Below are 22,897 nucleotides of genomic sequence, written 5' to 3'. Positions count from 1 at the left end.
CAACACATGGTTCTCTCATGACAGGTTATAAGTATATAATCAATAAATCTGTGCATTGAGAATCTGGTATCTCAAGACAGGTGGTCTTTCAAGACATTTTTAACTGTATTAGCCCAATTACCATGAATGCCACTAGTGTTTCAGAGACAGCTTGCCCTTTGCTGGCACATTCTTGGGCAATCTCACGGATGATGTTTTTGATAACACTTTCAGCTTGTGCACGGGACATCTTGAACTCATCAGGATCACACTTCTTCACTTATCACAGAAAAAAATCTGAAAAAAAACCTTTTACATCAAAATCTCTTCTTACATACCATGAAGAAAGCATGAAATCAATCACATTTAATTTTAATTGGTAAAATTGTCCCCCTACCCATGTCAGCTAGAGGAATTATCAGCAATATGGTCACATAAATATACGACTGCCTCTCCTGCATCCCATCCTTACTTCATGATGGGCCTATAATCAAGAAAAGGATAAAATTCTTATGAAGATAGTGTGAGTATACTGACTGGTCAACACACATATCTTCTGACAACGACTATAATATGAATATTATAAACCAGTCCACTAAAAATTGCAAGAGCGGTTGCATTCACAAAATTCTGTCATACAATGCATTCAGCTGATAAAAAAGGCAGTAACTGCTACAAAAATCATGGGGGGCCCTGAGTGGCCGAGTGGTCTAAAGCACTCTCCATTACAGATCACTGCCATCTCACCTCTGTCTGTGTGGGTTTGAGTCTCTGATTCAGCCAATGTGGGTATGTGAGAAAGCTTGCCAGTAGCTTCTTGTGGGTCAGTGGTTCTTTCCAAGGTTTTCTCGGGTTCTTCCTCCACCATTAATACTGGCTGCCATGTATAGCCTTTCGTGTGCTGAAAAATGGCATTAAACCCTACAACAACAACAACAACAACAACAAAAATCATGCAGCACACAGATTTGTCAATATGTGTATTCTTAGATGATGAACATAATATTTACCATGTTTCACAGCAACTCAGAAAAAACTACAAAACAAATTAAATTGTATTTATACAATTCTGTCTTATACTAAATGTAGTCGCTGTCAAAGGTAGCAACTCTTACAAAAATCATGGGAGCACACAGATTTGTCAATAGTGTATTTTTAGATGATGACCATAATATATAGCAAGAGTCATAGCAATTGATAAAAGACAGCCAATTAAATTGTACTTATAAGATTTTGTCTTATACTAAATTCTGATGCTAGACAAAAAAAGGTAAGAACTCTTAATAAAAATTGCAATAGCAAATTGATTTCTTGAAACCTGCTTTTGAGGTAAATGTGAACCCGATAAGTTTGTAAATGTTGATTATTGATTAGCGTTATAATAAAATGAAATTGTGTACCAAATTTGGCACTTATGAATGATGATATGACTTTCAGTATCACTTTAAAATGTATACAACAGACATACTTTTGGAGTTTGGCTCCTTAATTCTAAAGGTGAATTACACTATAAATGAAAACTGGGAAGTGCATGTCAACATTGATGATTACAATTTCCCAATTAATCTGGAATAGCAGACAGTGACACCATAAATATTCATGAAATCAGAAGTTACTAGCAAAAATAATGAAGCCATGGGGTTGACCTGGCTTTATCTTTTATTATGTTTCACAATGACTTATGTATGGATGAATTGGATAAAACAATTACAAAATCAACCAATCTTACTCCATTCCTCTGTTCCCGTCAAATTATGAAGATGTCTGCTTAACCGTATCTAAAGTTATTAACATTGTGTGTGTACAAAGTCAAACAAATTACATGTGAATGGGTACCAGTACCTTTCCTTTTCTCTGCATTTCATTTGTTCACCTATAGATAATTACATAATTCCTACTTGTACATCATTTATAATAATAAACTCATCTCTTCTTCATGCTTACTGTTAATGCATCGCTTGTTATCTAGTAGTACCTATGCAATCAAATAATGTTGGGGGATTATTGACTTATAAAATACAAAGTTTTTCTAACAAATGATTACATTGCATTTGAGCTTGGAACATTCTAAGCAGTCTTGTTTACAATTAGACTTGAATTTTTCATTGTTATGATTCACATCTAGGTCAAGTCAAAATGTATATAAAAAGGGATTTTATAAAACAAATAATTAATTCCTGTTGTAGGTCAGTCTGCAGGAATCAGTTTTGATCAGAATGACATTTGTGCTCAGATATAATTAGAGAAGGATTATTTATTTAAAATATTCATTTGAATTACTAAAGAGTTCATTCATCACTGGATTAATACAGCTCAATCACTCTTGGACTAATACACTTGTTTGGATTTTAGTAAGCTCATTGAAGGACATTCTGGATTGCATCATTGTGTTATATCAGGCCATCTATTGGAATTCATATGGAACATTCTATATTTTTGGATTTGTGACAAGACATTTAGGATTATTTGGGATTTAATTCATAATACAGTACTGTCTTTTGGGATTTAATTCATAATACTGTGTTTCTTGATTTTCCGTTTCTTATTGGGAAGTTTTATTTGCAGTTTCATCTATGGCAAATTTATGTTGCTCTGATATAAGTGTACCATACTTAAGTTAGGCAAATATGGCAATAATAAAGGGTTCTTCCATCATGGTAAGATATACTGGGGAGCTATCGAATTGTGGGTCTTAAAAGTTTGTAATCTGCAAAAATGTAAATAAAAATACTGATCTTTAAGATATTGTTACAAGCCAGGGGTCTTTACTTGACCAAGCAGTGTTAAAACCCTGGTGCGATTCCTGCTGGAAGTCATATGTTTTCCCCAACTTTCTAAAGACTTCCATACAACTTCAGTTGTAAATTCAAAAGTCCATTTTATATATAAAATTTTACTCTAATCAATGCACAGATCTCCCAACCTGCTAAATATCTATCAACCACACATCTGCATGGTTTCTCTTCATTAGGTTTCCATACTGCCAGCAGTTCACGCCATAGAAACTATACAACTAACCGTTAACACAAGGAACTATTTTAACTCTGCCACCCTAGGCCAGTCAACCCGTGGTTTCCAGGCACATTTCGCCATTATAACTGCACTACATCTGCCACCATGGCAATATAAATGGTATCTGCCCAGTCCCTTCTTATTGGTTCCATAGCGTAATTTACTGGTTTCCTATCGTAAATACATATACTGCCATTGCAGTCACACCACCAATGTACACCACTAGAATAGTAGGGTCTTTATTATTCCATGGACGCTTATTTGGTTTGACCTGAACCCACTACTAGTGAACCATGGCATCATGGAAACTCATTAACATTTTACTCCATGACATTTGCTCCTAGTAATTGGCTAAAGGAATATTTCTATTGCACTGAATTCAAATAATCAGACAAATAATCACAAAAATTTAAGAATTCCTTAAAATGGGGCGCTATAACCAAATGCGCATAATCCAAATTTATTACAATATCAAACATATGTCTATTTGTTGTTCTTTGTTCTATATTAAAATACATTTAATTTCCAGTTTAAATCAAATGACTGCGGGAAATGATTGATAAACAGACACATTACAGAGTCCAGGTTATGTAAGAAGAGCTACTCTGATATTGTGGTAATACCAAAAAAACAATTTTATGATGGCATGTACTTGTCCTGATGTCAGGAACTTTATGTATATATTGCACAAAGTGTAAAACAACTTGAAAAAAATATGCTACATTCATTGCACTCATTCTGCCACCTGTACCATCCAAAAGAAGCTTATCAGAGAGAATTAAAGAAACACATCTGTAACCACCTGTGACAGGGACAACAGCACCACAATCGTTGCTGAGAATGGACTACCAACATGACCATGAAAGTACCTGTTGAACTCAGACTATTTAAACAATTTCCAATGTCCCAATAAAAAGTAATCAATTGTGTACAACAAAGTTTTGAAGTCAACACCTATCAATTGCGAAAGCCACCAGAAAACAACAATCGTCCATACTTCACATTTTTAATCTTATTTGCTACTACAGTTTTGATTTCTTGGTTCTTGACAAATTCTGTAATCATCTCATCTAACTCTTGCATAAAATAATCATCAGGATCCAATGATTAAATCAAACACACAAATGTAATTATAGCAACATTACAAATTAAAAACAAATATTTAACTTTATATTAATTTTAAATGCAATGTGGGCAAAGAATTATAAATATATAACAAATTATTATTAATAATAATATTAATATTGAAATATTACTAATTGAAAGAGGGGCCCCGAGTGGCCGAGTGGTCTAAAGCGCTCTTCGTTACGGATCACTGCCATCTCACCTCTGTCTGCGGCGGTTCGAGTCTAAGATTCAGCCAATGTGGGCATGTGAGAAAGCTTGCCAGTAGCTTCTTGTGGGTTGGTGGTTCTTTCCGGGGTTTTCCGGGTTCTTCCTCCACCATTAATACTGGCCGCCATGTATAGCCTATCGTGCTGAAAAATGGCGTTAAACCCCACAACAACAACAACAACAACTAATTGAAAGAAAGTTTAAGTGTCATTATGTTCCTATTTATGTATGATAAATATGATGATAAGCAAAAATTTTTCAATTTTGGTCCATTGTGGCTACCAGTGAATACAATTTTAAGCTTAACCTTGTAAGGACATGAACATCACAATCAGTATATGACCTATAATCATCAAGCATCAGATGATACACTGAGTATATTGAATAATCAAAGCCAATACACGTATACTAAGTTTGACAGGAGTTTTGTATACAATGATCAACGGAATTGCATGCACTTTACAAAAAAGTGATATTCATTGCTGTTCAATATAAACTTCAAAATGTAAGTTGATGCTTTAAAAGAAGTTGTACTAAACATATTTGTGTCCTTACCGGCTACATTTTTACATCTGTAAACAACTGCTAGATGGCATGCATCCAAAATTAATCAGAAATTCCCTTTTCCTTTAACCGCAATAATATAGAGCATGTGATAATACAGAGTTGGAGTATACTATACCTAGTGCTATAAATCACCACCACCCCCAATCTTTGTTGATACTGATGGACAATATGTGGGTATGATGTCACCTGTATTATTTATTAAATGTGCAATTTTGGTGCTTGAAAATCTTTCCTGTTCCAGTATGGTAACAACCATATCTAGCAAGAAATTCAAAATGGCCACAGGACAGAGGGTTGTTGTTCTTCCATGTAGATTTACAAGTTGCCAAACATAGGATTTTATCTGGATGTAGTATGTACATATCCCTAAAAGAACCCTTCAGCTGACAGTAGTTCAATAGCTGAAAAAAACAGCAGCAAGTGTAGAAAATCTATACCTATCTGTGTTGACCAGTGTATCCCCCAGGGGTGTAAAACTGAGGGTTAAAAAATTCTTTGGTGTCAGAACTGGGATTCAAATTAAAAAAATGTGGGGGTCAAAAATGTACTGATAAATTTTCATCTGATCCATACTTTTTCAGCTTGACATATGATATTGCAACTTACACAACATACTCTCTCTGCCTCTAAAAATACAAATAAACCAGCATGCACATTTAATGAACAAATGCATTGTCCATACAAAGAATAATTTAATTAATTTTTCCTTTAGTTTAAAGTCATACTTTTAACAGTCTCCTTATAATCTTTTTGAGGCAACATTACATATAAGCCAATACAAAAAGCCAAATAAATCTTTTTAACCAAATGGCAGTTAATTTACTGCTTGTCATAAAATGTGTATTATCATTGGTTTCCTTGTACTTCATCCTAGAACACATTTATCCAAAAATTAAAGAGGCTAATGAATTATCTTCTTTCTAATAAGTTACACTTGAACTTTAAGATCTTTATTTTATCGCCGCAAAGTTAAAAGCCAACATAATCTGCAATGACCCGCTGACTTTGCAATCCAAATAAAGCATTTGTCTTGGCAAGTTTACAGATTTCTTTGTTGTGAAAGAATGTCTTGGGTGATAATGTGTTTTCTAGATATGGTGAACGAGGGCAGATTTTTTAAAATTCTTAAACCCTGTCACTAAAGGATTCTTCACTTTTGCAGTCTTCTCAATCATGCGATCAGAAGTCACACTGGTAATACTAATGGATGTGCTGTATTCCAGTCAATGAAATTATTTTCTCCATTTTTTATTAAAGTCAGATCCACAGTTACTCTTTTGTGTTCTGCTCCTTTCACTTTCTCCACTAATGATTCATAGTGGACGCCGTTTTAATCTGGAGATCACTTCTAGTGCAACAATCACTGAGGTTAAACACCTGGATGACATCTTGCTGAGCTCAATAGAAATCACGTGAGAGCTAGCAAGATTATGGGAATCTACTCTGTCGTAACATTGTCTATGCTAGTCTGGTTCCCTGTTTCGTATGCTCTCTGCGTTGCAATCCCTTATACAAACAGCAGAGTTCAACACAGGAAGCATACAAAGCAGGGAACCAGTCTATGCCTCTGATGGGAGTATACACGATGCCATCCCTCATCCAAAGCATTAGATATTAAATAACTCCTTATCACATCATGCAAATCCTTTGCACCAGAAAAATGCAAGGCAATAAAATGTGTGCATCAATGTTGTGCAGCATGCATCCCTGATACACAAATGTGCATAAAGGGAAACACTGAGTGTTGACAAAAAATCCGACAGAGTTTTGCAGGTTTTAATGAATAGGCATTATCAACCCCTAAACTGTCAGTCAATTTAATTATAGGTGAGGGGTTGATTATACGGCATATACTATACCATAATCTATCCTTGCAGTATCAGTTTCGGAGCCCATAAGAATAAATCATGGAATAACTTTTAAAAATAAAAGGTTTATTAAAGCTTCCTTTACACACTGAATCACTCTGAATCATCATTATACTTGTACCGAAATTCAAAACTTAAAACTAATCATGGCTGCAAATATTTGTTCTGTGACAATTTAGTTATGAATACGTTTTGCCTTTCTTTTTTTTATAACGTCATCTGTTTCAGAGCAATTGATCACAGAGCACCAAGCAGCCATTGTAGAGATGAGAAAATAAATGTACAGTTATAGGAAATGGCAACAATGTTGAATATATTAATAAATAATCTTAACATGAATCAATATTTTCTTCTCGTTCACATCTATGTATGTTTTTGTTAAAGCTTCTTGGTCGTAACAAGGAAGTAATTTTCTTCCGATCTGAAAATCATGCAAATTGCATGAAATGCATTTATGACAGCATTATAAACATTTAATACTGTTTTGTAAAAAAAATTATGGAAATGCTAATGTACCAAAATATAAATATTTATATTTTTTAGAGATATACTGATTGCAATATATTAGATTACTTTGCTTTTCTTTATTCAATAGTGGAAATAAGGTAAGAACGAAAAGAAAATAAATTAAATTCAACAGCTAAACTGATAATTATTTTATTAAAGGTTTTCTATAGCGAAAACAAAATGTGAAGTGGGCGCAGATAATAATAATAATGAGGACTTTTTATAGCACCTAATCTTTAGAAGCTCTAAATGCTTTACAACATTAGACAATACCTATAAGATAAAAAACATAGTGTTACGAATTTTACACGAGTACAAATATACTAGTTTCATATGCAGATGGATATTCTGAGACTATGTTAAGTTCGATGTATTACAAAACAAATGTTCTGTATGATTGATATTATGTACAACGTTCAATGTATTTCACGATGTCTGCCATCTTTGTTTTGGAGGCAATTTTACGTATTGGAGGCACCTCAGATTTCCACTACGCGGTATATGCAGTCATTATTGAACAGCAATAAACTGTTGAGATAACTAGTTTTTACGTAGAATAAGTTATGCTCAACAAGAAAATAATGAACTTACCTTCACCTGCGAGGATAACGCATTAGGATGGTGCATGTCCTAATTTTCCCGTACCACCAACTTGTTTGGAGGCCAATGTTTACTGTTTATACGTGTGACACAAGGATTCTAGTGTTTGACCATACGTTTGCGATCAAGATTGTAATAATATAGCATTTAATGTTTGTTTTGTATCTGAATAATTTAATGATATTTGGTATTTATTGAGTCTTAAATACTTGTTAACAATATGTACTATTTTGGCGGAGTGTTACACTGTGTAGTGCAACAGAAGGTTATAAATATGGGTGTCGCGCAAACCAGTCAGTTTCCCTTCAACCGGCATCGGGTTCATATACAACTACAATATATTATCGGCTTCCAAAAGTGATAGGGAATGTTATCATTCTCTAAGTAGAAATAATAATATTAGAAAATATACATTCATTTATGCAATATAAAAATTTAATAATAAATTTATGTACTAAGGAAAATCAAAGCCAAAGATAAAGTGTTGAATACTCTTACATAGGGATATAGGGCCTCCATAACGCTATTTCAGTACATTTGTATGACTTTATATTTTTATCGCAAAAGAAATGGTCACCTGTTTTGCCTGTTAATTCTATTTATTTGAATCCATTTGTATTGGGATTTTAATGTTACCTCTATAAGCATTATAAAGGTATTACAGTAAATTATATTTGATCAATATTATTATTTAATACTAACTGTTGAGACTGCTGGTTATAAGTATATGTACGTTCTGTTATACTAATTTATTTATTGACTAGAAAGAGAATATGTGAATTATATTATATTGAAGTGTTTATTGACATGTTAAGACTAAAATAAATCCTCTATTTTTCTCATTCAGATTTTATGTTGTTTATTTACTTAGATACATAATCTCCTCACGGATAAGTAGCTAGTATAAGAAGCCATTATTTCTACAGGGATTTCGTCTGTTATCAGACGATGTACTATGTACTATCAGTAAATTATACTATTGCAACCAATTCAAAGTCTCAGTCTGAGGATTGCCGAACCATTGAAACAGGAAGAAATTCTCTAAATATAAGGGAGCTTGCGCTGGGAAATTAACCCTGGGGTGGAGCACGTTACAATATAATGATACGATTACAAAAACAAACACCATGAAATTAGAAAACATTAAAAAAACATGCTGAGAATATTTAAGGTAGGAAACATTATTAGGTCTTAAGTTCGTTCTTGCAAGTCACCTGACTTTATTCATTAGACAGTTGACAACAAGCTAATTGCATCAAGCGTTTCAATTCCATGATAATATCGAAAAATAAAGGATTCTGAATGGGTATAAAAGTATACTGCATTACGCAATTTGATTTTTTTTGTGTAGACTTACTGGATTTAGAAAAGTTCAAATTATTTTCTTTGCTTGCAGCAAAGTGTGTTACAACTGTCAAAAAGCTTCAGTAAATTGCCTCATTAGTTAATATTATTCCTGATAAAACTGAAACTGAACAAACTTAAAGACCTATTAATGTTTCTTACCTTAAATATTCTCAGCATGTTTTTTTTATGTTTTCTAATTTCATGGTGTTTGTTTTTGTAATCATATCATTATATGTTTTTTATCTTATAGGTGTTGTCTAATGTTGTAAAGCGCTTAGAGCTTCTAAAGATTAAGTGCTATACAAAGTCCTCATTATTATTATTATTATTATTATTATACAAACCAAATAAAATGGCCAATCCAAAACATGTAACGCTCCGAAGCTGATGGCATGACATTACGTAAGCCACCACTTGGAATTTTGTTAAAATTTACTTGCACAGATTGATAAAGATTTTTCACATGAAGTCATATCAACTTTGCAATTTCTTACCATGCAACAATAACAAAATGATTTTTATTAGTTCAGTTACCACCATAATGCAGCGTTATGAGCAAAACAGTTCTGAAGTTGACAGTACAGTACCTGAAGCTTTAATATAAATAATTATCAATTTAGCTGTTGAATTTAATTTTTTTAAGACCATGTGATTGTTAAGGCTATGCTGGTTGAGATTCTTTATCTCATAGCCTATTGGTCTGGGTATGAATAGTACTAATATTAGTACCCTTACTCATACCTCGTGGACCGGGTACTAACATGAGCATATACGTGTTAATGGAGCAAGCCAGGTGTGATTCACATCTGGCACTCTTTTAGCCTAATAATAACACTTTAAACATATTCCTTGCATATAAGCCAATAAATTGAGTAGTCCTCTTATTTAATACCGGAGGTATCGAAAATCATTGTAGAAACAGTTGTAAAATCGTGTTTACCTTTTTTAGCCGATATTTTCGTTTAGATCATCCGCCATATTATTTCAAATAATGATTACTTCCGTTCTCAGCCTCGTTTGTTTGTGTGCCATATAAGGACATTGACGCCTTATTTGGAAATGTAAACAAATCATAGTAAACATTTGGCGTCATTTGGGCCAGAAATTCTTCGCATTAAAAGTAAATACAGTTTATCTGCAACTTTGAAATTCCACCAAGAAGCAATTATTTGCCACTTGACCGATAATAATATAGCGCAGAATATCCAAAATATGGTCGGGCAAAGCCTTTCGTAAAAAAGTTGTCACGGCAAGAGTCTTGCGTTATCTGTCATGGCGGACAGGATGAGGTTAGAGTAACCATGCCAATTTATTTTATCATGTAAGGGCTTAATAAATTCAAAATAAGCCAAACTTCTTTCACAACATGATTATACTGTACTTATGTAGTTGATTTCTACACTGTTTGTTTTTCTGACTTTAGTGATGATTTTTTTTGCTCCATTATATGATATGGGATCAGTTCGTAGCCTCAACCACAACAAATAAAGTTGAGGCTACGACATCGTAGCTAGGGTATGAAGGGACGAAAACGTACACCGACACCCCTTTACTTATTTCTGCCTTTCCTATCATTACTCTTCTGGCTGTCTATCACTTCCATCTTTACTTTATCTTTGACCACGCACCACCCGTTGCTTAATAGTCAAGTGTGACTGCGTCAACGTATTTATAGACAGATAGAAGCTGCAGCAACCAGAATCCAACACTTCTGAGGCACAAAAAAACAATACTGCACTGAAGACTATACACATACGGGACCTACAATCCTTTTATGTCAATATGTACAAATGTTAGTATTTTTAACACCACACACTGTGGACAAACCTGTTTAGATCAAGACAACATTGGCGATAATTTGTTTCATTGCTTGTCGTCCACCATATTGTTATATCCATGGAAACAGCCGCGCGCGCCGTTTCCGGAAGTCGGAGAGTCACGTGATTTGTTATGGCTGACATGGAACGGGAACTGGGTCGTTGCAGACGAAAGTGTTAGTCATAAAATAAGGATGTAGAACGCGCAAGTGAATAATAATGGCGACTTGGAGAAAAACTGATAATAACTCCAGATATGGAGTTGGTAAGTATTAGTTTGCTCACAGAATTAGGTCACATTTCATTGATTACACTCTGCAAATTCAAATCGGGCTATGAAATGTGAAAAGCAGGAAGTGAACCTATCACATCATAAATTCGCCTCACTATCCGTAATAAAAGCCACTTTGACGATTTGCACATGTTCAGGACTGAACTGGGTCAAAAGAGGAACATATGATGTATTAGGTCACTATAGAGAGCTTAAGCCTTCCTAGTACATATGCGATCTTAGTCTACCACAGGGGTTCGTTACGAAGAGAATTAGTAGTCTGTAACAATATAACACAAGGGAAGAAACGAGTCAGCACCCCTCGGTAGTTCCAACCGTGCTAGTTAATCCTAATTTCCAACTTATGCCAGTCGTAATCAAGAAGAGTTCAATTTTCAAAACAGCTCGACACAGTACATTTAGTTTTTGACATTGGAGAAAATGCAACAACTGTTCGCTGATGTTCTGGGTTGTTCTGATCTTACCTTTGGGTCAGTGGTGAAATCCAATACTATCTGAATGCAAATGGCACTGCTGGACCAATTCTTCTCCAGGTGTCAAAATTGTGCTCTTGGATGCTTTTGTAACCATCCTTCAAGTGGTCTCATGTTATGTCCTTGTGGTCAGCAATGACAAGATTAAGTTCCAAAATAACTTTAATGTTCATTATATATTTTTGCATATGTCTATCAGTGTAAGACATCTAGCCTACTATTTATGCTGTTTGGGTTGATATTGAAAGTCCCAAATAAATGGTGTTGTGTAGCATTTTCCTCAGTTGACTCACGGGGAAATGGGACAAATGTTGTTGACCCGATTATTTACTGAGTAACAGATATAAATAAATTCACTGTGCAGTATGGAACATGGCATTGACAACCAACAATTAGTCTGAAAGTATTTTTGTTACATGTCATGGATGAGATTTGCATATAAATATATGATAATTGTATATCTGTCTGTAATCTTTAATGTACTGGAAATAAATCAGTATGCCAACATAAAAGGGCACCATCTACCTTCTAAAGATAGAAAGACCATCAAGTTCATATGTGTATCGATATGTATTGTATCACAGGCTGTGTATTGTGAATCATATCGACATGTGGCACAGGTGTATTATTTTACCACAGTGCCCACTTTACCATGGTTCCATATATAACAACATTATGTTATATCCAATATGTAGCAGTTCCAGACACATATTGGTGCTTGGTGTAACATGGTTGATGGATATGGACCCTGACTATAACATTTTAATGAGGGAGAGCTATAGTTGGTGGACAGTACTAATACTTGCACAGATTAGGTTAATGAAACAAATATGTCTAACCACTTTGACAAAATGTTTTAAGACATGTTAATTATTTAAAAGAAAAATTAAATCTATAGAGATTATGTTATTCTCTGTCTTCTCTTTTCTGACTTGTGGTGGAGAGCACCTTCCTGATAATCCATGCAGGATGGTGTAGAACATATCAGAGCTGAGCACATTATTTTCTTTTTATCTACTTGTCCAGAACAAATGGTTGTAGAAAATTCATTTGTCACACCTCCCTTTTCACTTGTCATAAAATTAAAATCACTTATCAAGATTTCGTAAGATGTATATATGGACAGAACAAACAAAATAAAAAAGTAATTTTTTTCTTCTTAAAAGAATTAATTTTTCAAAAACATGTACATTATACATTTAGTTAAGTCAGAGATTTGTCGGTGTTCCTTTTTCAGGGTTTCCTAAATGCACTATTTTTTTATTTATGGTAGCATTAGTACTTGCATCAACAAGAGTTGTAAGGAATTTTCTAGAATTTAGACTTTCCATAATATCTTCTTTCAAGACTTGATCAATTGGTAGAACAATGTCTCTTGCCCTGAATCTGTTTTAATTGGCACCAAGTTCAGCAGTATTCTTCTTCAAGAGTGTTTACAACATTACCATATCAGAAAATGGTTTTCCATTATGGGTTACCAGAGATCTTGGAAACGCTTTATTACGCATATATGGATGCCAAGTTTTGACCTGGGACACTGAAAATCACTGAGGCAGGAGTCCTCTGTACGCATGTAATAGGTGTGCGGCAAAATTCAAAGACTTGCCAGTCTTGCTTCAGCCACCTGCTTTATGGGAAAATGTGTTGATCAGTTAGCTGTGCTAATATTTACAATGACAGAACTGAGTGACTGAAAGACCCCTTAGTGTACATACATGTTGCCATTATAAGAAGTACATCAAAAAGAACATGATGCAATAGCTGGGTGGCAAGTTCAAAGGCTTTGACTGGCGGCCAGGTGGGAAAATGTACTTATATTTACAGTGATTGAATTCAGAGTCAGAAAGACCCAGAGATGTAAATGCGGTCATTTATAAAAGTACATCAAATAAACAACTTTAGCTTTCGTTATTGTGTTCATTTCTGAATGTATCAGAATAAGTGGTGCACGTGACCTCAGAGTCAAGACATGTTGGGACTTAGACAAAATGCCATTTGTAAATTTGGATAAGTATTTTTGGGTTAAATGCAAACTTACGAAGATTGTAACGGGATTCAGAAGAGTGCTAAAGCTGCTAGAATTGATAGTTTGGATGGGACAGTAACTAAGTGTCAGAAAGTGTGTGATGCTTTGCTTAGCGTTTGGAATAAGTCCTTACTCGGATTGAAAAAATTCAGTGTCACTCTGATGGATGAACAAGAGCTATTTAAGAGGTACATTGACTGACCACACTTTTTTTAAAATACCCCTTGCCTTAGCCCAGTTAGTTCTAGTGTTGTAGTGAAATGTATTCATCAAGACATCAGTAGCTTGGCCTAGTTTTGATATCAGTTACATTGACAAACAAACTCTTGCCCATTCACAAGCATATGTTTTGATAGCTGATTGACCATTAACCCTTTTCCGAGTAAGGTAGCAACTATCAATTTACTGCATGATATTCTTTGATGATAAAACATACCAACACGTGTTTTAAGATTAGAATTGGTGATCTGGATATATATATACTGCCTCTTGCACACTATTTTGTCATAAAATTAGTTTCAAACTTAAGTGAATCAGTAGGCCTAACGGGAAATAATGGTGGATTTTGCTAAGTCTGGGATGTACCAGTTTATTAGATTGTCTGTTTTCATAAATCAGCGGGCAAATATTTTCAGAAAAATATACAAATCATTGAAAGCAAAGCCAATGAATAATTTTATTAAAGATTTAACTTTAAAATGCAAATTATGTAGATCAGAAACATTAGGGACAATGCTGTGTTGTGGAATTTGCGAGATGCGCTTTAAGGTCTAAGCTGTTTTCCGACTTTACATATATTTGCGAAAATATGGGGGGAAAAAAGCAAATCAGATACTATTTATCCATTGCCTAAAATTACTACAAGGATGTAGACAAATAAATGAACCATAAATTTGCAATCCTGTCAATGGACTGTTGTAATGAAGCTATATTAAAGTGAGTGATTACATTATGAAAACCTCTCCATCTAAAAATAGATGCACTCACGTTTATGTTCATTCTGAAGGAAAGAAGGGACTGCAACTTTTGATGGTTTACCAAAATGGGAGTCCTGGACTCCTAGTTTTAAAATCCTAGAGAGACCTCTGGTTACCCTGTACGCTGTGTTAAAGAGAGATCTCATTAATTTCATTTCAGTCTTGTTTTGTTTTGAAGGGGTATTTCCTAAAGGAGTGTCAGCAATGCTGGCTAGTGTCATGCATGTACTGTGCATCACAGGACTTGTGAGGTCCAGAAATGTCATGAGACTTGATTGGTTCAATCCTGAATTTGTCATAACTGCAAACATTTTTCTTTCGAGTCAATGAATTCAGACCAGGGATAAATATCAACCCATTTCGGCTGAAAATACCTTTGTCTCTTAATAGTGTCATGCTTGACATTTTTTTGCTGCCACAGTATCTGGCTTATATCTCTTTGGACAAATAGTTACTTCACGCTCAGTGGCAATCTTACGTACCCCCCCCCCTCACACTGTCACATGAATTTTTTTCTTTGCAACTATCTTAACTTCACAAATATAATTTTATGAATTCATTTTATCCACATAGTAAATAACACCTTGCTTAACTATTGCTTCTAATTTTATCCTTGAAATAAGAACTGTATTCCTTAATTAGACCTTTCTGGTGGCCTAAGTGGTTAGAGCAGCTGGTTTGGATGCAGGAGGTTATGGGTTTGAACCCCAGACTAGTCATAACAAAGACTTACGAAAATAGTACTTGTAGCTGCCATGTAGAGTAATTCATTGTGTTGCTTGAAATTCAGTGCTGGACATGTTTTATTCCTCTATACAGGCAGTTAAAAATTAAAGAATCATCATTGCCATTTAATCAGTTCAAAAAGTGAACCTTAAATAATGTTGGTAAAGTACCTTTAATTAATTTATTTGGACTGAGTTGATGCATTTAAATCAAAAGATGCATCACTTTTGAGAATAAGGTTTGAGTAAACAACACAATTAAACCTTTAAAATACTGCTAATTAATAATAATAATAATGATAATAGTGACTTTATTTAAAGAGTGTGACCCAGTTGCATGGAAATATTCCTCTTTATGGCCCTGTATTTCATGCATATTTACTTACAGAATTCATGTACATAGTTGCACACATAATATTAACTTAATGGGTGTAATAAACAGAGTTTTTCTTAAGAACGTGCTCTGATTAGGTACACCGTCTATATAAAGTACAACAATATTGAGACAACAAAGTGGAAGGTTTGAGAATATTTACTTTAACTTGTAATGTGTTTGTCAGATCAAGTAGGTTTCACTTTTCATCCACTAATATAGATAATTAAATGCATTTATTTTTGTACTTTCTCAGATTTCCTTTGTGATTTTAAAGAGTTCTTTATTAGGTTTTGGAATGGAAAGGAAGTGATTTGAAATTGAGAATATTGTCTTGTTTTCTAGCACAAACTAGTACATGGAGCAGCCATATTTTTTTAAAACTTTGTGCACATGTTCAGCCTTTCTGAAGAATACCATTTTGCATTTGGGATGTTTTCAGCATTATTTAGGATGAGCCTGTAGTTCTTTTTTGCATTTGAAATAATTTGCAAATATTTTTGGTCAGAAGTGTTTCACCATATAAAATTACAAAATATCTGATACAGTTTATTGCGATACAAGTATAGAAATACCAGTACCTGTTGCTGTGCATAATGTGTGTAAAACCAAATCAGAGAAGCAGGTAGTAAGAAAAACTTCAGAACATTTATGGCATCACCATCCATCACAGGGTTCATACAGTCTTTGAAGATCTTTGTGAGTTTGGGAAAAATGAGGTAGCATTTTCTGGGTCCTGAAAGTTTGGGAAAATCAAGCAGATTACCCATGTGTCTTTAAAGGTTTTTGAAAATTGAAATAAACCCCAAAATTTTAATTTCTTTCCATGATTACAAATAATCACAAATAAAATTGTCCAAGGTTGTTAGATTCAGATGTATAGTCTGACTATACCAACCCATTTGTTTGTACACCCCCACCCCTGATTTCAATAATGGAAGCCGTTAATGTGATAAAAAGTGCAAGGAACTTAGTCAATTCACTCATTGATTTATAAATTCAAACCTCAGAGTAGAATGGCCCTAACACCGTCATCATCTGCACATTTCATGCTTAACGGAAGTTTTAAATATAATAAATGGACATGCTCAAGATCCATTTCCAGTTTCCAGTTCCTGGACAAGTCCATTTTCAGCAAAGAATATGTGCACTCGCAGCATTTTGGTAATTTACGGAATTATCCGTCAGTTACCAAATAGGATGAACTATGTCATAATGTTGTCTGATGGAAATAAAGTAGCCCATAGTGTACGCAATATGGCGCCATGTTAGTATGGAAAGTCTGTTAAGCATGAAAGGTGCAGGGGATGCAAGTATTAGTGCCATTCTGCTCACAGGTTATAAATTATAAATCCATGGTTCAATTGACTTAGTTCTATGCACTTTTTATCACATTAAATGTTTTAGTTATTGAAATCAGTGGGGGGGGTACAAACAAATGGGGGATGTATAGTCAGACTATAGTCAAGTTTTCCTGGTTTCTTTCTTTTGATGACCCGTTCAGTTTCATTGCTGCTGCAATAACAAAAGAACATTTGTTTGGACAGCCAAAGTTGGCCTTGGCAGCAACTTCACTAACACATATAACACATGCACTCTTCAAAGCAAGCTGGCTACACCATTCATCAAAGGAAATCAGCACCAAAACTATTTTCAGCATGTTATTTTGTTTTGTAATGTTATGGTATTTGTTTTTTGTAATCATATCATTATACATGTATATGTTTTTAGGTGTTTTTAATATTGTAGAGTGCATAGAGCTTCTAAAGATTAGGTGCATAACAAAGTCCTCATTATTATTATTATTAACCTCTCCAGTCACCTAGTGGTTAGAGCATCTGCCTCTGATTTGGTGGTTCGTGGGTTTGATCCCCAGCCGAGTCATACCAAAGACTTACAGAAATGGTACTTACAGCTGCCTCGCTTGGTGCTCAGCATTAAGAGGTTAGCTTTAGGACTGGTTGGCCTGGTGTCAGGATAATGTGACTGGGTGGGACATCATGCTACATGTCTACGGCATGATTCCCCAGTGCTATAATAATCTATTTAAAACAGTGCTGATGTCTGTTATGAAAACAATTTATTTTGTGTTAAATCTGATGCATAAGTTACCTATTTCTAAAATAACAATGAATGTTAACCTATCTTCCAGATCATTATATATCAATTCTAGAAAATTAATTATAGTTTGAATTTTATCATTAAACAATATAACCTGTATACAAATTGTTAGCGAAAATAGGTCTCGGAAATCTCTGTTTGTGGTCTTTGAAAGTTTGGGAAAAGTCTTTGAATTTATCATTCAGAGTTCATTATGAATCCTGCATCAATATTAAGCAGCAGAATGAGACAACTCCTGGCACAGGAGCCGAAGGTTCTAGTAAAAATGTAGTTAATGTTTCAGGTTGGCAACCTACAGTTTTCTCTAGTCACTGTGCTAGAAAATGTCCTGGTGTCTATCATATGTTGACAGGTTTTGCACCTTTTATCGCCACAGGGGCCAGATTGACTAGGGTGGTCTTGATTACTTATTGGCGTTAGCTTTGCCCTGAGATTTTTTGGTCTTTTTGGTGCAAAACCAATATATATTGTGTATCTTGCATTGCGTCCACTTCTCCCTGTTAAGCTCTCATTTCTTCCTCTTTGTCTAAAAAGAGAAGCCACGTCTTCCTGAAATTCAAGTCTGTATTGACCTCTGAGCTGCATATAAGGTGGAATTAACAAGGAACAGTTGCACTTCCAGATCAATGGAGTCATATATTACAATAACTGTATGTTTTATTTCTCTTGAATGCTTACTTGAGAATTATGTATTATAAACATGGTCTCTACCTGAGAGTCACACAGTTGTAAATATCACTGCAGATCTCTGTCAGCTGACAATGAATAGGGAATTTTGTCCAGTCCTGCACTAGTAAATGATAATGGTTCAATCATAGTAGCATCAGAAACAGTAAGTGACCCACATAAAGGCTGCTATGCATTCACAATAAATTTAGCTGCCCAGAAAGCAAAAAAATCAATGCTCATAGTAAATTTATTGGCAGGATCAGAAGAATTGTTATCTTATTTTATTGCAATGCATTTGCTTCAGAAATACTTAGAGAGAAAACTGAGCTCCTAAACTTACCAAAACACAAGCTAAATTCAAGATGTTCACACCCGACGAAACTCAGCCCCTAACATGATTGAAAGATTTTTGGAACTACCACTGGCTTTGTATGTTGCCCTAACCAGCAAAGAGGTGCAAACTGTGAATAAAGATGTAGATTCTTGGTCAGATACTGGCAGCAGTAATGCTGAAGAAGTACTGGCATGTTTTAAACCACTGTGGAGAATCACAGCTGTGTTGTACACAGAAGAAACACTCATGCTATCCTTCATTCTTAGACAGCAGAATCAACTCTTGGACACATTTATGCCACTGTCCAATCATAATTCAGCATTAAAAAAAATACATTAGAGCAACTTTTTTGAGTTGTCTTTCAACCAGGTATGAAGGAAACAAGGATTTCCTCCAGATAGTAACTGCTCTTGACCTCCGCTTCAAAAACCATCTTTTTCTGACTGGCAATAATCAATATGAAGTCTTCAGTCGATTGGCTTTGTCTGCGTCTACCAGCCTGTGAAAGGATTCTGGTTCTCATACCTTTTCCTGCATTACCAGCATTGTCAGCAGAGGATGTCAACACAGCTTCATCTCATCTAATAAAAAGAATTAAGACAGAATGGAATGCCTCAGCCTTATGCCTGTTAGCAAAAGTTAACTTTCAGCTTCATCCAGGTCTGCTGATGCCTACATTGCTAGATAAACTGGCATGCTTGAAATGAAATCAGCTTCTTTTAATTTGTTGTATAAAAGTTTGGTTTCATCTAGTCACATTGAATATTTTGTGTTCTCTCTTGTTTTGGAGAAATTTAGTTTTACACTGTTTCAGAGTTATACATGAAAATACTGGATTTTCATCAGTGATCAGTGTTGTTTACTACCGTAGTTTAATTTTGCTTGTCACAACAAATCCTGTTTCTAGTTAGCCAAATTTGGTTCTTGTGATTATTTTTTTTAGCTGCTGTTGAAGCAGGTAGTCTCTCAGGTTGAAACCATCATAAGTTTGGAATCAATGATATTAGTAGTTTACCTGTTATTTAATTTTACTTATTATTATCCCTTGTCATGATAGCACTGTAACTTATGAACCTTTTAATCATTTTAGTGTGTTGACCAAAAGATCTTTCTAATCAGGCAAAATCATTCTGCAACTTTTTTGCTAATGTTTGTTTCCTTCTGGTAGAAGTTTTCATTAATGTTGATGTATTTTATTATTGTCTAAATCATTGATGTAATTATTATACATAGTTGGTGTTTTAGTGAAATAAAAAAGCCACATGTTATTTTCTTGTTCAGATTTTATTACATGCAATGAAATCACTCATTACAGTACAAAATAAGCAGGTTAGCACTAGAATCATAAATGTTGTCAATGACCAATATGAATTTATACATATTGCAATACAAACATGATGTATCACAATATATTGACTGCTCCAGTGGCCTAGGTGAATAGAGCATCAGCCTTGGATGTGGGATGGGTTTGAACCCTGGCTGAGTCATCCAAAGTGGTATTAACAGCTACCTCACTATGAGCTCAGCATTATGAAGTTAGTGTTAGGAATGGTCAGCCTGGTGTCACGATAATGTGATTGAGTGGGACATGATACTACATGTCTGTGGCATGGTGCCCCAGTGCTAGACATCACTATAAACTGCCACACTGCAGACATTGTAGCAATATGACTGAAACTTTGATAAAGCTATGTTAAACGTCCAAATCTCATGCAGACATGCAATATATTGCAATTTTTTTTTTCTTCCTGGCAAGACTCACCCCTAATGTTGACTTCATACCACATGATTGATTGGAATAGATTATCACAAACCTTAACTGGTTTATTCCCAAAATAAAGTGCTGGAACATCTATCAAAATTTCAGGGAAATCAGAACCTGACACTTGTAGAGTAGCTTGAAAGCAAGTGGTGAGATTTTGTTCATCTAAATGACCATTCCATGAACCTAGGACCCTATAGGGTATATTTAAAAAAAAAAAAACAATTTCAGAAATTAAAGAAAATGCAGTTTTATACCTGACCCATGTTTTCTTAATGTTGCTTGCAACATACGGTACAAATTTCTATAATTTTGGTGTCATTTTAATGTGGATAAATTTTTTAATGAGTTAAAAAATTTTTGTTTAAACTTAATGAGAAGTTAAGAACATAAGAATGTCATTTTGTCTGGTCGAACAGGGTTACACTCTCCCTGGGACACCAGTATATGCAGGACTGTAGCTTTATTAGTACATTGTCATAAAAAAATAAAGATGTCTGCAGATATTTCTATAAGTATATTTTACCAGTTTTGTCCATTATAGTCAAGCCTCTGTTTTTAGAGAGTAACGTAGTGGTGAATAATAATAATAATAATAATAATACATTATTTACAGAGAATGACTCATTTAGTCAAGGACTATCCTCCTTTGAGGCCCTCTTATAAATAATACAACAGTGTGCATTATACAAAAGATAACTATAAGTACTGTTCATTTTAATGTGTTCAGTATTAAAATCTAATTGAAACAAATGCATACTCATGATATCTATTCTTAAATACTGTAATACTTTCAGCAGATTTTACATTTAGTGGAAGCTTGATCTATAGAACTGTACTAGAGTATTTGAAGCATTTTTTAAATTGCTCTGTTTGTGGTTTTGGTGCTTGAAGGTTTCCATAAGTTGTTGATCTCAACTGGTACTGTGTAACTGACAAAGGCCTAAATAAGTCCTGAAGATTCTGATGCAGCTTAATGTATGCAAGAAGTGCCTTGGTAAAATCTATCCTTTCATATATTGTGAACCATTTTAGTTCTGTAAACAATGCTTTTAAAATAATGTGTTTTGCCCATCCCCAAAGTTTATCAATTCTGTCAGTTGAACAATAATCCATTATTGGAAGACTAAATGAATTGTAGTGGTTTTTTCTACATCCTGATTTTGCCTTATGAAATAGAGAGGTATTAAAAAATTCATAGGCTTGCAGAACTACATGCTTTTCAGATAATTTTGATAATATGGATACAGTGGATATTGGTATGTCATTCCCAGGATTCTCCTTTTTTAAAGATATGCATAACCGTTGCATATTTCAAGGTATCAAGAAAATTACTACTCACTATACTTAAGTTTATAATATGCATTAATGATTTTGTTTTCACTGGAGCCAGAAATTGTATTTATCAGGAAGTTTAGCTCTTATAACTGATAGAAGAGCAACAAGCTCAATTGGGATGTTAGTCTGGTTCTGAATACAGTTACTGGAGATTCTTGTGAAGAAATTATTGAACATTTCAGCAATGTATTGTACAGATGTTTCCATGTCATTGTTTTGCTTAAATCTAAGGGGAAACAACTTCTTGGGTGGGTTCACCTCTTTTAGATGCTTCCACAGTATCTTAATACTCTTACTTTCATCAGTAGCCTGTTTATAGGATTCTTCTTTTGCCTTGTCTATCAGGTGCTTAGCTTTATTCCTCCACTTTTAAAATAGTTTTTCATGTTTTTTAATTGTGGAAATTGTCTCTTAGGTGCCTTGCCTCATTGATCTCAGGGGTAATCCACTTGGGTGTACTTTGGTGTTTATCCCTTTTTATTTTAATTGGGGCATGCTTGTCTAAGGCTGGAATGAACATCTGATACCATTTGAATAAGGCAGTGTTAACATCAGCTATATTGCAAACTAAGTGAAAGGTTTTGCTAATTAAATCATTTAAGAATGTTTCCTCATCAAACTATTTAAAATCCCTGAATTGTATTTCAATGTGGCAGCACTTTTCTACACATTTTGGGAACATGTCTAGTTAGTCACTTAATGTATAAACTGGCACATTAATTTCATTGATGTTTTCCAGTTTATTACTTTAAATATGATCAATGATAGTAGCACT

The 22,897-nt window shown here is 34.4% G+C and overlaps 2 protein-coding genes across 6 annotated transcripts in view; one reads left to right on the top strand and one right to left on the bottom strand.

Annotated features, from left to right (window-relative positions):
- LOC149795695 (cilia- and flagella-associated protein 206-like) overlaps positions 1–11,129 on the bottom strand; it is a 41,226-nt gene extending 30,097 nt beyond the window's left edge. The window contains exons 1-2 of the mRNA XM_089965575.1: positions 11,043–11,129; positions 122–276 (exon numbers count right to left, since the gene is read on the bottom strand). Coding sequence (XP_089821701.1) covers positions 122–229 — 108 coding nt within the window. The 5' untranslated portion in view covers positions 230–276; positions 11,043–11,129. The remainder of the gene's footprint in view (positions 1–121; positions 277–11,042) is intronic.
- Positions 11,130–11,160: 31 nt separating this feature from the next.
- LOC149795694 (dedicator of cytokinesis protein 1-like) overlaps positions 11,161–22,897 on the top strand; it is a 215,837-nt gene continuing 204,100 nt past the window's right edge. For all 5 annotated transcript variants that reach the window (XM_089965574.1, XM_089965572.1, XM_089965573.1 and 2 more), the window contains exon 1: positions 11,161–11,297. In XM_089965574.1, the coding sequence (XP_089821700.1) occupies positions 11,252–11,297 (46 nt within the window). In that variant the 5' untranslated portion in view covers positions 11,161–11,251. The remainder of the gene's footprint in view (positions 11,298–22,897) is intronic.

This window comes from Sinohyriopsis cumingii, chromosome 7, assembly GCF_028554795.1.
Source record: "Sinohyriopsis cumingii isolate HCF-2022 chromosome 7, ASM2855479v2, whole genome shotgun sequence".
Lineage (NCBI taxonomy): Eukaryota > Metazoa > Mollusca > Bivalvia > Unionida > Unionidae > Sinohyriopsis > Sinohyriopsis cumingii.
Note: the sequence above shows the minus strand (reverse complement) of the source record. Positions and strands in the feature narration are given on the sequence as shown.